The sequence below is a fragment of the Herpailurus yagouaroundi genome, unplaced genomic scaffold (genome assembly GCF_014898765.1).
Source record: "Herpailurus yagouaroundi ecotype Mexico unplaced genomic scaffold, PumYag 162, whole genome shotgun sequence".
In the NCBI taxonomy this organism is placed as follows: Eukaryota; Metazoa; Chordata; class Mammalia; order Carnivora; family Felidae; genus Herpailurus; species Herpailurus yagouaroundi.
In genome coordinates this window covers 61,533,116-61,550,228 of record NW_024412403.1, presented here as the reverse complement: position 1 = coordinate 61,550,228, position 17,113 = coordinate 61,533,116, and the positions used below count along the sequence as shown (strand labels likewise).

Sequence of the window (17,113 nt, the reverse complement as noted above, 5' to 3'; positions counted from 1 at the left end):
CCCTCCCCCGTTCATGCTCTGTCTCTCTCTGTCCCCAAAATAAATAAACGTTCAAAAAAAAATTAAAAAAAAAAAAAAAGACATCTTGCCTTCCCCAACACTCAGTATCTGGACTGGACTGACTTTCATACCCAGCCCCTGTGTACAATTTTATGTGGGTCAGTACGGAGAATAAAGCGGCAAGTAGGACACGCCCCACACCCCGCATGACAAAATTCCTTGCAGCATGGTCACATGCATATTTGAGTACATGTTTAGAAGTTCTCCCTGACACAACTGGAGTGTACTTCCTACCACACACGTATGAACTTTGTTGCAGGGTAACTGAAGGTTCAATTCCCAAAAATAAAAAACTTAAACTAAAGGCCTCTGGGACTTGTAGTTCTGCCGCAGCAGCTGGGCACTGTGTGCTCTGGTATCCGTAGTCTCAGGCAAGCTCTGTGCAGGTGGAAGCAGTGTTGCGTGCGCCTTTTGTGCACAGCGTTCCAGGAGGCAGTGTTTGGACCCGTCCATGACCTTCACTTGGAAGGAGTGAGGGCAACTGGACCAGGCCCAGAGGACCCCATTCTGGGGAGTGCGTGTGGAGACCTGCAGACCCCCGGTCTCACTGGAGCATGCAGTTCCCAAATCAGAGTTGACCTAACAGCTGAGGCACTGGTAAGAGACAGAGAGAGAGGTCTTTACTGAAGCACCTGTCCAGGTGACAGGTTAAACCCAAGAGTAGCCAGCTTTGTCTCAGAAGGACTTGCTTCAAGACTCACTCAGGACACCAGAAGGTCCTGCAGGTTGAGGCAAGCCAGAGATCAGGAATGGTTGTTGGAAATGCAGGAAGGGTACTTGAGACCAGTTACAGTCTCCCACAAGGAGGCCCTCCTGGAGAAGATGAGCCTTGAATACAAGTGGCTGGGGACAGATGAAGAGTCTGCACTCAAGTGTTTTACAGAAGCAAGACACTGCAGGAGATGCTTTCCATGACTGTGACTCACATGGGACCATGTAAAGGCACTTTGGTTCATGCAGAGTAGATCCTAAACAAATGCAAAGACTGCAGGAAAGCATTTAACAAGAATTGCCTCCTTGTCTGACATCAGTGCATTCACACTGGAGTGAAACCTTAAGAATGCCACAAGTGTGGGAAAGCCTTTCATGAAAAGGTAGACTTTGACAAATGAGGATTCACACTAGAGAGATGTCCAATAAGTACATCGAGTGTGGAAAGGTTGTTAGCCCCATGCTGACAACATCCATGTACACACCTCATGTATCACCAGCAGATCCACCCTGGCAAGAAGCCCTATAAGTGCAGTGAACGTAGAAAGACCTTCAACTATCACTGTTTTTGTCCCGCGTAGCATGACCCAGCCTCCGGGTGCAACGAATGTGGGAATGCCTTTCACCACAACTCTGCTTTCACTCAATACAAGAGGATTCACACCAGACAGAAGCCCTACACGTGCAGCGAATGTGGAAAGACCTTCATCTACCACTCTGTTTTTATTGGACATGGCATGACCCACAATGCACAAAAGCCTTATGAGTGTAAAGACTGTGGGAAAGGTTTTTACTACAGTGTCTCCCTCACTCAACACATCAGGAGTCACACTGGAGAGAAGCCCTATGAGTGCAGTGAATGTGGAAAAGCCTTTGCCTACCCTCCTCCTTTTAGTCCACATGCAAAAGGAGGCACATGAGGATCCGCCCTAGAGAAAGAAAACGCTGAGTACAAATAGTGTGAGAAGGCCCTTTGTAACAGCTTTTCCTTCCCTTGACACCCAAGGAGTGATGCTGGGGTGACTCTCTGAATGCAGTGAATACAGGAAAGCCTGAAGCTGCTGCTCACTGCTCACTCAGCATTGAAGGATTCATGTTGGAGAGAAACTCCTTGAGCATTAAGATATGTGGGAGGGCCTTTGCACGTGCCTACCTCAGTCAACATCCAAGAACTTATACAGGGAAAAGGACTTTTGAATCTAACTACTATGGAAAATCACTTGGTCACAGAAAACCTCTTACTTGACATCTGAATATTCATGCGGGAGAAAGACCTCTTGGTTGTAGGGCACTTAGAAGAAAGGTCAGTCACACTTCTCTCCATAGGTGTCACTGAGCCCATTTCAAGATTACTTCAAAAAACAAGGAGAAAGGGGTCGCCTGGGTGGCTGAGTCGGTTAAGGGTCTGACTCTTGGTTTTGGCTCAGCTCATCATCTCACATTTTGTGAGTTCAAGCCTTGTGTCGGGCTCCATGCTGACAGTGTGGAGACTACTTGGGATTCTCTCTCTCTCCCTCTCCCTCTACTGCTCCTGCATTCTCTCTCTCTCCTTCTCTCTCTTTCTCTCTCCCCCTCCCCTGCTCATGCTCTCACTCTCTCTCAAAATAATAAACAAACAAACAAAAAAGAGCAAGGAGAAGGGAGGAAGCAGGAGAGAAAACAAAAACAAACGAGTGCACGGCTTCTCTCATACTTCTCTGAAAGCCACGCCCAAGGAAATGTGCATACATTTCTTTCCTTGGGGATATCTGAAAGCTAACAGGGCCTGGCCCTTTATTTGTCCTTTATCTACATATTCACTTACAGCTAGTGACAGGAGAGTTGGACAGTTGAGAGTCGCTCTATAAGGATTTGTTGAATGCACTCTTTATTCCAAAACGCTGCCTCTAGTCTTGATGAGCATAAGTCTTTGTGAGCAATATGAAGGCTTAAGTCATGAAATACTTGAAATTTGTAAAAAGTTAGAATATTTAAAATAGTGCCACATAAGATTATTTTATAATTAAGGAGATAAGGATCTACGTATTCAACTGCCTGTGAAACTTCCTGCATCATTTAAGATTTAGATGATTTGGGGGTGACTAGGTGGCTCCGTTGGTTAAGTGCCAGACTCTTGATCTCAGCTCAGGTCTTGATCTTTGGGTCATGAGTTTAAGCCCCATATTGGCCCCCACACTGGGCATGAAGCTTACTTAAAAAAAAAAAAAAAAAGAGGGGCACCTGGGCGACTCAGTCAGTTAAGCATCTGACTTCAGCTCTGGTCATGATCTCATAGTTCATGGGTTTGAGCCACATGTCAGGCTCTGTGCTGACAGCTCAGAGCCTGGAGCCTGCTTCGGATTCTGTGTCTCCCTTTCTTTCTGCCCCTCCCTCACTTGCACTCTGTCTCTCTCTCTCACTCTCAAAAATAAATACTTTTTTAAAAAAAGAGAGACTATTTAAGATTTTAGTTTTTTAAATGTTTATTTATTTATTTATTAGAGAGTGAAAGAAAGTGAGTAGGGGAGAGGCAGAGAGAAAGGGAGAGAGAGAGAGAGAATCCCAAACAGGCTCCATGCCTAGCACGGAACCGAAAATAGGGCTCAATCCCACAAACTGTGAGATCATGCCCTGAGCTAAAATCAAGAGTCAGATGCTTAACTGACTGAGCTAGCCAGGATCCTCTAAGGTATTTTTTTTCTAAATCTTTGGTTTTGAACACCCAGCACTCTCAGTTTTTCTTAACTTCTGTCTACTTGCTTTGATTCATTTTGTCAGGGACACAGGGATGGTCCTGGAGCTGTGTGACTTTAGCAGGTGAGCCTAAAGTCTTTCCCTCACATTTTCTCAGCATCTTTAGTCCTCTGTGAGGGGCTTCTCCAAAACCATGTCAGCAGTTTTCTAGAGGTTAAATTGGAGCTAAAACAAACTAAAGAAAATCTAGCTAACTTTAAGGAAAATTTTTTTTAAACTTTAATGAATACAATATATTCATTAAATATAAATATATAGGTCCTTTGACATATTAATTCAATTTCTAGAAATCTACTCAAGAGAAATATTCTGACAAATGTACAGAGATATGTGTATAAAAATAATTGCTATAAATTTGTTTTTATAAATGAAACATTGAAAACAGCCTAAGTGTGTATCAGTAAAGAAATAATTATAGTATATTTGTTCTATGAAGTACTATGGAAGGACAATCTATCTCTGTTAGTACTGAGGTTAACATATCTCCCAGATACAGTGTTAAGTAAAAGAGCATGATGCAGGAAATAAAACTAGATCAGGAGGGAGAAATGTAATGCTATTACCAGTGGCTCTCAGTGGGAAGTGGAATCCATCAGGGGTGTAGGGAACTTTCAGTTTTTACTTTATTTACTGAAATATTGTTTGCAAGTTCTTAAATGAGCATCACATATTGTTTTGTAATAATTGATTCCAATATTTTAATAAAAATAGCACCTTGGAGTAAAAATGCCTCCTATTATATCTTATAAGGCCTGAATTTTACAGGATTTTTATTATGCCTTTAAAAACCTGAGATCAAGGATCCAAAGTTACTTGACCACATTTAATAAATGATAAGGTAGCTTAAAAACATTGAGCTAACATATATGTAGAATAACACATAAAAGAGAGCTCAGCATAGGCTAGTCTTCAACGAACATTCATTTCCTTTGAAATCCTAGTAACTTATAAATACCCTTTTGCAACTGGTTAGGTACTAGATGTCAAGTTTTTAATCTCCTTGGATTTGATCACAAGGAAAGTACTCGTTGCTATTAATCAATGTATCTGTGTACACACACACATACACACAAACATAAATACACGTGTGCAGGCCACAGCTGATTTCTAGATATTTGCCGCAGAATGAATGTGGTTAGGTATACTGGATTTACTTTCAGACCTCATGATACATGTTTGCGTTCTGAATGAAGAAATGAAGTACTTCTGCCTCTTTCCAATGTAATATTCATGCCAAGCAATCAGACCTATTTTCTGGAAAGGAAAACAAGTTTGATATCTACTGATTATACCTTCAGATTTGCCTGCACCCTCCCTCACAATATATGTGAATATTTGTTCACATCATTCACTGGCAATCATATACCATCAGAAATACTTTCCCTATTTAGAAATAAGCAAGGAATGAGATTTTCACACAAGCATACCTGTTACCCACAGGTAAACGTATGTTCAGGCATTTCAGCTATAGTAGTCTGCCTCATAGAGTTGCCCCATGAGAAATGGATTCTGTGAGTTTTGTTCTCCTTTAGCAAGAGAAGTTGGCAGCTGTGTCATGATATAAGTAGATTCTGCCCATTTGGGATCAGTTGCTGAAAGTGGGCTGTGAATGAGAAGTGAAAAGACCTTGTAGCTTAGAAGAATGTCTTAGTCCAGGTTGCTATAACAAAATACTATAAACTGAGTGGCTTATAAACAACAGAATTTTATTTCTCACAGTTATGGAGGCGGGCCAAGTCCAAGATCAAAGCCCCAGCAGATTGGGTGTCTGGTGAGAACCACTCCCTGGTTCATAGACAACTGTCTTCTCACCGTGTCCTTACATGGTGGAAGGAACAAGGGAGCTCTCCTGGGTCTCTTTTACAAGGGTATCAATCCCATTCATGAGGCTTCTGCTCTCGTGACCTAATTACCTCCAAAAGTCCTCGCTTCCAAATCCTATCACACTGGAGCTTAGAGTTCAACATGAATTTTGAGAGGACACAAACATTCAGTCTATAGAAGAAGAGAAATGATCCCCTGGAGAAGATCCTGTGAGGGTCACTGAGTAGTCCCCCTGGTCATATAAGTATAGACTAAGCAGGTGTCATTGCCCTGGGAAAGATGAATATAAGACTTTTGGTGTTTCCTATGGTTTTAAAACTCTGCCTCCACTCTGAGAAGGCAGGTGACCACTCTGGGAAATAAGTACAGTAATTTTCCATCTGAAAATGGTGGTAGTAGTCAATGTGACCCACTGCTCTCTGGGAGGTTATGATTGCTACTCAAGAAAGTTATAAGTTAAACTGATCAAACAATGATCTGAACTCATCAAAATGTCTTTGCAATGGACAAATATCCATGGAATTTTTCAAGGCCAAATCCAACTACAATACATACATCAGTGAAAAAGTAACTGCACTGGGTGGTATAAACTGACCAAATCCATTTCCCTCTACATCTGGCATTAGAAGAGGACTAATACACTTTGGAGTAAGTATCCAGTGTTCTTAGACAATTCAATTTAAGGGGCATGGTAACTCTCGAAAGAAGACACTGAGCTTCCTGAAAATAAAGCAGGTGGGACACATGAGTGATCAAATGGCTGGCTAAAAATATAGGGGAAAAATTCTGTATTTCAAGTTTGTGGGCCAATTCATTCTAGTTATGGTTAAAAAGGTGTTTTCATAATGCTACTACAATGTAAGCCTTTTGAGGATATAATTCTTTAGATATTACATGTGGCTTGTTACCTATTTTTCAATGAAGGATTGTGAATGTGTATCTCTCCTTTAATTTCGATAGATGCTTTTGAGAAGTCAGCTATCAACTTCTTATCATTCCTTCATAGCTTATTTTTCTTTTCTCTGTAGCTTTTCCAAGGTCTGTTTATCTTTATATTCTATAACTTCAATACAGTGTGTCTAGGTGTGGCTTTCTTTTTTTTTTTTTTTTTTAATCTTTATTTTTGAGAGAGAGACAGCATGTGAGCAGGGGAAGAGCAGAGAGAGAGGGAGACACAGAATCTGAAGCAGGCTCCAGGCTCTGAGCTGTCAGCAGACAGCCCGACGTGGGGCTCGAACTCACGAATTGTGAGATCATGACCTGAGCTGAAATAGGACGCTCAACCGACTGAGCCACCCAGGGGCCCCTAGGTGTGGCTTTCTAATTTATCATGCTTGGTATTCATAAGGATTTTCAAATTTAAGGTTTCTTCTATTTCATCAGTTCTGGAAGTTTTCCCTTCATTATAACTTTGGGTATGCATCTCTCTCATTATCTCTATTATTTCTTCCTGTAATTCTACTTAGATGTATATTGCACCTTCTGACTTTATCTTTAATTTCTCTTAATCTATCTCCCATATTTGCAACCTGGTTCTTCTATGCTTTCAGAGTAATTATTTCATATCTATCTTCCAGTTCACTAACTCTCTTTCCACCTGTGTAAGTGAAACTTCTAAATGTCAGTGGTTTTATTTTTCACTTATACAAGTTCTAATTGGTTCTTTTTAAAAAATATACCTGGGGGGGCACCTGGGGGGGCTCAGTCAGTTAAGCAACTGACTTTGGCTCAGGTCATGATCTCACAGTTTGTGGATTCGAGCCCCACATCGGGCTCTGTGCTGACAGCTCAGAGCCTGGAGACTGCTTTGGATTCTGTGTCTCCCTCTCTCTCTGCCCCACCCCCACTTGAGCTGTGTCTCTCAAAAGTGAATAAACATGAAAAAAATTTTTTTTAATTTTTTTTTCAACCTTTATTTATTTTTGGGACAGAGAGACACAGAGCATGAACGGGGGAGGGGCAGAGAGAGAGGGAGACACAGAATCGGAAACAGGCTCCAGGCTCTGAGCCATCAGCCCAGAGCCTGACGCGGGGCTCAAACTCACGGACCGTGAGATCGTGACCTGGCTGAAGTCGGACGCTTAACCGACTGCGCCACCCAGGCGCCCCGAAAAATTTTTTAAATATATATCTATATCTATACGTAGATATAGATATAGATATAGATATAGATATAGATATAGATATAGATACAGATATAGATATATAGATATAGATAGATAGATAGATAGATAGATAGACCTGGTAATTTCTTATACTTTAATACCTCTTTTATATTTTGTATCCAACATTTCTAATATCTGAAATTTTTAAAGTTCTGTTTTGTTTCTTGATATTTCTCTTGATTGCTAGCCATGACATCTTATTTCTTCATATATTTTGTGGTTTTTAATTTTGAGCTAATGTTAATTGGAATTATATCTGTAGGAATTCTTTAAGGCCGAAATCAAGAAGCACGCCTTCAGAGAAAATTTACCTGCTTCCATCAGGTACCTGGAGAGAGACTACCCAACTCAGACTATTTTGGATTCTCAGCTTGGGATTTTTCAGCTCATATTAGTAATGGGAATTCTAGTGTTAAATCCTATGAGAATGACTCATGCCTATGAATTTCTTAGGAGAAATTCATCCTTCCTAGCATCCCAAGGGTAAGACAGGCAGTTGTACACTGGGCTTCCTTTGAGGGGCACTTTTTTTTCTTACTTCCTCTTTTCACCAAGGATATGACCATTGGGGAGCACTAGCTTTAGGCAAAAGTCTTAGATCCTATTTCCCACATTGTTCACACCTCGAGATTTGTCTTGTCTCTCCCAGGTGTAGTTTTCTCTGATTTGTGCCTTCTTGTCATTTCTGGCCTCTAAGAATTTTCCTTTCTTGCCAATACAACTATGCATTTTTTTATATCTAATTTTTCCAATTTTACTTCATTTTTAGGTGTTTTGCACCAGGAGGATCTTTTTTTTAACACCTAGTATTCCATATTTCTAGAAACAGAACTTCTATTTTTTCATTTCATTGGCTGTATGAGTTTTCCCCGACCTTTTGAATTTACCCAGCAGTAAACTGTAACAAAGAAAGAATTGCAAGACATAGGCTTGCCAACTTTTTATTTTGTAAAATAGCAATTTGAAAACAAACAAATGCCTAACTACCTCTTACTTTCATCATCATCTCATAACAAAAAGTTGAAAAGACATTATGAGAAGAACAGCCTTTAACTTAAATTTATTTCGCATTTTGTTGAGATTGGTGATGACTCTATCATAGACATTGGTCCGTAGACTCAGCATTTGGGAACCACTAAGCTCTGTCATATGCCAAGAAGACTACTCTATCTGAAAGTGTATTCACTGTAAAATCTATTAACTGGAAACTCTAACCACCAACATCAAGCCAACTGTCAACTGGGCTAATGCCATTCAATTTATTTGTTTACAGTTGAGCAAATAACTCCCAGTTTGTGGAAAACAGAAATCAAGCATGGGATTGTAAAATCCAAATCTTGAATCCCACCTCCACTTGGGAAAATCACTTAAGCTCTCAGCCTCATTTTCTTCATCTCTGACAACATGGATATTTTGAAGACTGATAGGAGGATGGTTCTTTGGAGTGATTAACTTCTCTATTGTTCCCCTTCCTTACAGAAGACAAACTGAATTTCCATAGGAAGCGTAAACACCAAACTCCACACAATAAAACTCTTTTCAATATGGATCTAGAATAGGCAGTGTGTTCCACTGGATCCTTTCATTCCTATCATGGAGGAAGAAGTGAGGGCCAACTAAGACTTCCAGGAAGATAAAATTGCTGACAAAAAAGATAACCTCACCAAAATGTAAGCTCCATAGAAGCTGAGACTTTGTTCATGACAGTATTCCCAATACCTGTATCAGTGCTTGGCACACTGTGAAAGTTCAATGAATGAGGAATAAAAAACAAATGAGAGCTTTTCAACAAATGAGCCACAATAAAACTATTACCAACATTACCCAACGGGAGCAGAAATCCTGTGTCCCACTTCACAGTCTTCCCCCTCACCAATCCTTTCTCCTCCCTCCTCCCCACCCTCCTTGCCATGAAATCCTTCTCCAACAAGTTCTGCAGTCCCAGAGACAGAACCTCGCTTTAGGGGAAAAAGGCAGAATTAAAGAATAACCTTTTTTAGGGTCCTTGCAATAATTGCTTACACATTGCTCCACAGTGGCTCTGAAGGCCCACAGGACCATCAACCAACTGTGTAGAGCATGGTCAGATAATATCTATGAAGAACAACACAAGTTAACATTCATCAAGCATTTTCATTATGCCAGGACCTATGCTAATGGCTTTATAGGGATTGTCTCATCTAATTCTCAGAGCAGCCACCGAGTTTGGTACTATCAATCCTCATTTTGTAGACACTGAATCTGAAGCCCAGAAAGGTGAAATAGCTCATCAGGGGTCACATCACTATTACTCTGCAAAATCTATGCTCTTAACCATGGCACTATATATAATACAGACTATATACCACTTCAGAATCTTTGGCATGTGTTATATGCAAGCATATCCATATTGTGATGTGACTTTTCCTAAATAGATCTATTCCCTTTGATTTTCTTATGCTAGTATAAAAGTTAGAAAGATAAATATGAGAATAAAAAACAAGTCTAAAAATGAAAATAGGGTCTCCTGGGTGGCTCAGCTGGCTAGGCATCCGACTTTGGCTCAGGTCATAATCTCACGGTTTGTGAACTCAAGCCCCACGTTGGGCTCCGTGCTGACAGCTCAGAGCCTGGAGCCTGCTTCAAGTTCTGTGTCTTCCTCTCTCTCTCTCTCTGCCCCTCCCTGACTCATGCTCTGTCTTTCTCTCTCTCTCTCTCTCTCTCTCTCTCAAAAAAATGAATAAAACATTTTAAAATTTTTTATAAAAAAATGAAAATAGTGTTTGAAGTGACTAGAGAGAAAAGAACAAAACTGTTCATTTCTTACATTGCCTTCTTCCTCCTGTAAATTTCTTCCTCCTTAGCACTACCCCCCTCTGTGTGATTATCATTTCTTACCTTCACTACTACTGCAGAGCTTCCTACCTGATCTCCCTGTACCTACTTTAGCCTTTCCCCATCTTATCAATCCTTCAAGAAAGCAAGCATGGGACTGATGATAAAGTGTGATCTAATGTCCATCTTCCCACCTAACACCTTTTTCAATGGCTTCCCTATACTCTTAGGAGAAAACACAAGTCTCTAATGGAGTCAATAAAGCCTTCACTGTCCAGCCCCTGCCCATCTCTCCAGCCATGCTGACTTTCATTACTTCCATTTCAGCCACAAGGCTTATGCACATCCTATTTTCTCTTGCATGATATGCTGTTCCATCACTTCTCCACCTAATGGTGTCTGACTCATCTTGCTTGCATTAGATCACCCTGCAGAGTGTGCATGTGTCTGGTGCATAACAGGGGCTCAATGTTAAGTGAATAAAGGGAATGAACTCATAGTGGTCCACATACCAGGTCTGTTGGCATCTAGTTTTCTCTTTGAATCCTCCTGAATGATGAGGCTGGAATTCTCTCACCTCCTGCCTCTGTCACAGTTGGCTCAGGATCTGGGTCTGCAGGTGAATCTCATGACCCAGTCCCACTGGGGAAGACAAAGCCTATCCCAGAAGGAAAGCTGCTCAGTGAGGTAATCAGATTGAGTGATCTGCGTCTCTCAGGAAATCTTGAGACTAAGATCAACCACTGAGTGACCGGAGTGTTGGAAAGACACTGGGTGGTATGCATATGCCCTCCTAATTAACTCAGTAATAGGTCAACATCATGACTTCTCCAACAATTAATCAGAATAACAAAGTGAACCATTCCTGAGTTCCTGCTCTTGAAATCTCAACTGCTTTCTCTGGCCTTTGAGGCTCAGCTACCCCTCTGAATTATGTACCTCCATTACTCCTCTCTCATCTCCCACTGCATTCCAGAGTATTCTCTGTTGGCTGTGCCTGGCCCTTTCCATCACATCCTGGCTGTCAGTTTCATGGCTGTCCTTCTCCAGCTCCTACAACCTTTGAAAAAGTACCCAAATCCCTGACCCTACAGGGCCAGGAGATCCAATATTCTATCCCTAAAACCTTCATCCTATTAATTAAAATGGTGGAAGTTGGATATGTTGTATTTGAATCTCCCACTTGTACCTGATTAGACCAGGGAGAGATGCATACCTATAGCAGATACTGTAATTAGCTTACTCCAAATTTATTCTAACCTCCTTCTAGTGTGCCTTCCTATGCTGAAGAGTCCAGAAAGCCAAAAACTACATTTCCCAGGCTCCCTTGCAGCTAGAATTCCAGAAAAACTCTAGTTTTACCGAATAAACTTGAAAAGAGGAAGACAGAAAGCACCTATCCATTTGCTGGTATGGACTGAGGCAGAGGCAATCTGAGTCAGCAGCCTCTTAATTCAGTGGCCTCCTGAAGCAGAAATGCAACTGCTTGGATTATAGCTGAGGTTTGTATGACTTTGAAGCCTGGAAGTGTTCTTTGAGGAGAATCCTAGAGCTAGCTCTTTGAGCCAATATCTGGTAATAGCAGTATCTGGTAATATTTCTACTTAAGTTCACTAGAGTGGTTTCTGTTGTATGAAGCTCAGTCCACCAATACAAAGCTCAACGAGTGCACTGTTAAGTGTCTGGGGCACCAGGCACAGGCTTGTTCAGTCTACTTGACCTTTTTCCAGGCCCAGGGGGTTTCTCTTCTGTGAGCATTAGTCCCTGAGCAGCACCCTTAAGACAATATGCCACACAGCAAACCCATGGCCAGTCTTTAAGGGCATCAGACTAAAGGACCATTCCCAGGAATGATCACCCAGAGGCCAGTCCTTAAATTGCTCCTTCTAATTGCCTTTTTTTGGTGTCCCTACTTACGGACTCTGTACCTTATTTGTCCTATGAGCCAGCTTATGGACTCTCCCAAAGAACTGCTTGTTACCTACCCCTACTTCTTGGGCCATGAAAAATGTCTTTAACCAATCACTACTTTAACCAATCCCTTTACTTTAACCAAACTACTTTAACCAATCACTTCAAATGTAAATCCATATCCCTTCACTTTTCTGTAACTCCCACTAGATTGTGTCTACATGAGAGTGAAGTCAGGGCCTGTTTTGTGGGGTATTGACTTATAGTACTTAACATTATGCTTGGCACGTAGTAAGTGCTCAACAAATAGTTCCAGAAGTTGTTAATGAATACATACATGTCTGATGTTAATATGGTGTTTCTTGCTAAATTCCAGGATCTTTCCCCAGTTCTCCGACGAAATCCTCAACCAACCAACAAAGCACTACTACAGGGAGAGAGAAGCCAAAAGTCCGCTACTTGGACAAACAGACTATTCTGGAATTGATTCATCGTATAAAAATTGCATAATTTCATGCTTCCTCTGGGAGATGTAAAAATTCCATAAAGGTAAGTTATTGTGTAACCTCTACAGAGCCTTTCCTCCATGTTATGATTTTTGTGGGCTTGGAATTCAATATATCTCACTATTGTCTACTAAGGCATAATTGTAATGAGATTTCTGAAATGCAAAATAAAATTCTTTGGCCATATCAAAGCCCTCCTTGGCAGCTCCTTGTCTTGAAGATTGGCATTCACAGATCTCCAGTTATACCCATGTTCCTGCTCATAGCAAGCAACACACAAATGAATAGCAAATGGTGTCAGAAAAACAATCCTGAACACCTGTGTGTGTTTGTTTGCTTTTGGCATTTCATTCAACTGCTAGCTATAAATTAATTATCCCAGTCAAAATTAATTTCTCCCTCTTCTGTTACCCAATAGCACTTTCTTTATTCTGCAATTATAGCACCTAGTACATTTTCCCAAGTATTGCAGAATTAGGTTCACTAGTATACTTGTTTAGGAAATGTTACACCATTTACTCCAAGACTGGAAGAGAAACACAACACACTATCGTTGAGATAAGGGTCCTAGATGGTTAATTAGCTTTGCTCACTAACTAAGTGGCTAGTTCTCACACACCAGGCTCAAGGCACTTGGATTCAAATTTATTCTACAGCAATATTGTAAATGATATTCATTACATTCATATAAACTGTAAGTTTACTACACTGTTACCTAAACAGTGTGTCTCCAACAACTTATATCAGAATCATCCAGGGTTGTAATTAGTACCTGCAGATTCCCAGGCTCCACAGTAAAGCTCTGGAATCAGAGGTCCCTTCTGGAAGAAGGAACACAATAACATATAATACATTCTAGGACCCAGTCTATTGTGTAGTCCACTATTTTACCAATCCCAGGCCTGCATGTTATAGGTGTTCAATAAATTGTTGTTGTTGCTACTGCCACTTGTAAATACTTTTGCCCCCTGAGGTTTGAGAGCTACTGATTAAGTATATAACACACTATGATAAGATAAATAAGTATAAGTATAGATCATAAAAGCAAATAGTAACTAAGTAAACAAAATATTACCAAAATTAAAAAACAGTGAGACCAGTGAAGTATGAACAAAGTCTTAGGAAACACCAAGGTAGAAGACTCTAGAAAGACATTTAGAGCAGATTATAGCTGAATGGGGTCGCTCAGAATGCATTGGAATTAGCCAATCAGAGAAGCAACACAAACCACTATGGATGGGAAAGCGTGAGCTGGCTTGGAGAGAGACACATGTCTTAGGTGTCAGAGAGGAGCAAGTCTCTCGAGATGGTTTAGGAGGCAGGGGGCAAAGTGCAGGAAGGGAAGTTGGTAGGAGGTGAGGCTGGCAATAATGACTAGGGCCAGACTGTGAGACATCTTGGCCATCTGTGCCTTCCCCTGTATTCTCAGAACTGTAAGAGGTCTCAAGAGGCAAAGTGACATAGCTGTGTTCTCACCTACCAAGAGGGAGGGTTGCTTTCAGACACGGAGCTTCCACACGCTCGGGTGTTTTTCAGTGTGTAGTTGTCCTTACACGGCCTTCAGGTGACCATTTTCAGTTACTTGGAGGCCTGTTTCATTAAACAGTCAAATCAGTCAAATAAGAGAGCCTAAATATGCTGATATCTACATTGGCCACTGTGACTTTCACACTAGATTTGTCTGGCTTATGATTTATCTGAAAAGGAACCACAAATGGGGCCATGAGTTATTTTCAGTGTTCATGATTTTAGAGGCCAACAGTAAATTCTGAGAAACCAATTTCCTCCATAGGCAGAACCCAGCTCCTGGTGACTGATGGTTTGTTCAAGCTTCAAAATGAAGAAAGCTGAGGGAAGAATGGGTAACAGGTGCAACCTGACCAGATTGGCTAAGGGCATTGTAGAACTTGGCAGAAAGGGTAGGTTCCCTTTCTCCCTGCCTCCCAGTGGAGGAGGGTAAGGGTAGGTCCCCTACTAAAACCTTCAGACGTCAGTCCCAGAAAATCAGGCAGAAGTGAGGTCTGTAGGAGGAAGGAAAAACCTCGCTGGACCACATGTAAGGTGGGCAAGGACTCAAATTGAAGGGTTATTCTAGACCTTTTCCCTGTGGCTCTACTGAGAGAGGAAAAGCACCCCAAGCAGGGTCCTGACACTACTCTCATCTCTTCACTGGCCTGTTTCGCCTCCAGTTGGGTCCTGTCCCTCCGATCTTAGATGGAGACAGCAAAACATAGCCCTTGGCTCAACATCAACCTGTCTACCTGTGCACTGGAGCTTGATCTTTCCTGCAAGGAAGTCCATACTCAACCATTCCTAAATCCTGACCACACCCTCTGCACAAAGGGTCTCAACTGAACCCTCCCAACAATCTCATGGGATACAAACTGTGACACGGAGAGGTGAAGTCATCTCTTCACAGCCATCATCTACTGCACAGCAGTAGAGGGAATGTGAACTCAGGTGTGCTGACTGCACAACCATATGCTTTGCTTCAGCTTCTGCATACAGTGGGGCTACTACATACACCATGCTGCTTCCCAGGCAGAAATGAAGCTCGATCATCAAAGCAGCACAGGTTCTTTATGGGAAATTTGGAAAAATATTGCAAAAGTGCAAAAAGGAAACAAAACTCGCCCACAAACCCACTACTTCTACCTTCTGGGGAATGGTGTAAATTAAAAACTGAAAATTCCTTCTTATTTCTAACTTCAGCTCTCAAAGGTATCCACAGTCCTTCCAGAGTTTTTTCTGCATTGTTCACACAAACATGTATAGATATATACATAACACACAGCAATTTTAAAATAATAAAAAGACTGTGTTTGCACATTACACAATAAGATTATCCTACACATTGCTTTTTTTTTTCACTTAATATAAATCTATTCAAGCCTTTTCTAATGATTACATAGTAATCCACTGTCTACTGACCCATAATTTATTCAACTGGTCCTGTAATAAATATCTTTGTCCATATTTCTTTATGTACCCGTGCTAGTAGTTCTGTCAGATACGTTCCAACAAGCGGCTCACAGAGCTTGTGCATTTTCCATTTTGCTAATTGTCAGATTACTCAGTGAATCTTTAATTCTTTACTTTATGATGGCAAAGAGGGGAATGTTGATAATGAAGCTACATTATATAATGAGAATCACACATAGCTTAGTTAAGCATAATTATATACAACACTGAACGAGTGAGATAAGAGGGGTTTCTCATGTACATTTCAAACTTCCTCACTAAGAAACCATTGGAGAGATCCCCTCGCTTGCTGTGGGTAAGATAATGTGTCTCCTTCTGGCCTCTCTGGAATTCTCCTCTCTGTGGGGCACTGCTCTTGTCCCACGTGAGTGCATACTGGGGTGTGTCTGTCTTGTGAGTGTGCCTTTATTTACTCTTTTCTGAAAACGTACATTCTTAATGCCTATACTTACCCAACCTGTACTTCAAATACCAAATCTCTGCCAACAGAGAAATGCTCTCTGCTGACTCTCCTGCCTGTCGGCCCAGCCTTGCCTGTCTGCTCCAGAACTGGCAAGTCCAAGGGCTCCATGGCCTCTGATCAGTGAGAGAAGGGCAATGCCACTGTTGTTTCATGAATAGTAACTTCTGGATTGAACTTGGCCTGGTCAGACTCTTCAAGTTCCCTCCAGAGTGTTCCACCCCCACCCCTTCTCCTCTTAAACTGCTCCCACTCACCGCCGTGCCCGCCCAAAGCCCACCTCTGTAGGGACCCCTTGCTGCCAGCCTAAGCTGGACACCCACTCTTCAGATAAATACAAACCCCTTTACTAGACACATACTTCCTGGTATTAGCTATTCCCCCTGCCTGAAAGGCAGTGTAGCCAAATGCAGAACACATGGGACTTTGGGGTCAGAAACGTGGGAGTTTGAATCCTGATTCTTAACCCTGTTGGCTGTGTGATCTTAAGCACCTCTCTGTGCCTGAATTTCCTCAATTATAAAATAGGGGTAATGAAAAAGGAATGCACAGAACCATTGAAAGCACCTGGTGCAGAGTGCCTGGCACACACAGACATAATAATCTGCAGCTATTCTTAATATCATTCCACCGCCAAGCTTCTCAAGTGAGGAGTTACTGGTAATGTCATCTAAAATTCTAGGATGTTTCAAATTTGGGAATCTTATCAAGTTTCGTTCATACACAAGCCTTGGAAGAGGTTCTGAATCTGAAGCTCCATTGACCTTAGGTTCAATCACCCTCTGCCGGTCATACTCAAGCATGACTGGGGTAGTGTGACTAATGCAGCCCCCTCAGGAAAGGCCACATCTCCAAGGAGGGGCCAGTCAGGATCTACAATCTTTAAATACTTTTCAACTCTGAGAACTCACTCTGCCAGCCTTATACACTTAAGAACCAGGATGAGG

At 41.5% G+C, this 17,113-nt stretch overlaps 1 protein-coding gene across 1 annotated transcript in view; it reads left to right on the top strand.

Annotated features, from left to right (window-relative positions):
* Positions 1 to 622: 622 nt before the first annotated feature.
* The window catches only part of ZNF80 (zinc finger protein 80), an 18,424-nt gene continuing 1,933 nt past the window's right edge, over positions 623 to 17,113 (top strand). Inside the window, 4 exon segments of the mRNA XM_040485029.1 lie at positions 623 to 985; positions 987 to 1,161; positions 1,164 to 1,249; positions 1,251 to 1,621. Of these exon segments, the coding sequence (XP_040340963.1) occupies positions 914 to 985; positions 987 to 1,161; positions 1,164 to 1,249; positions 1,251 to 1,621 (704 nt within the window). The 5' untranslated portion in view covers positions 623 to 913.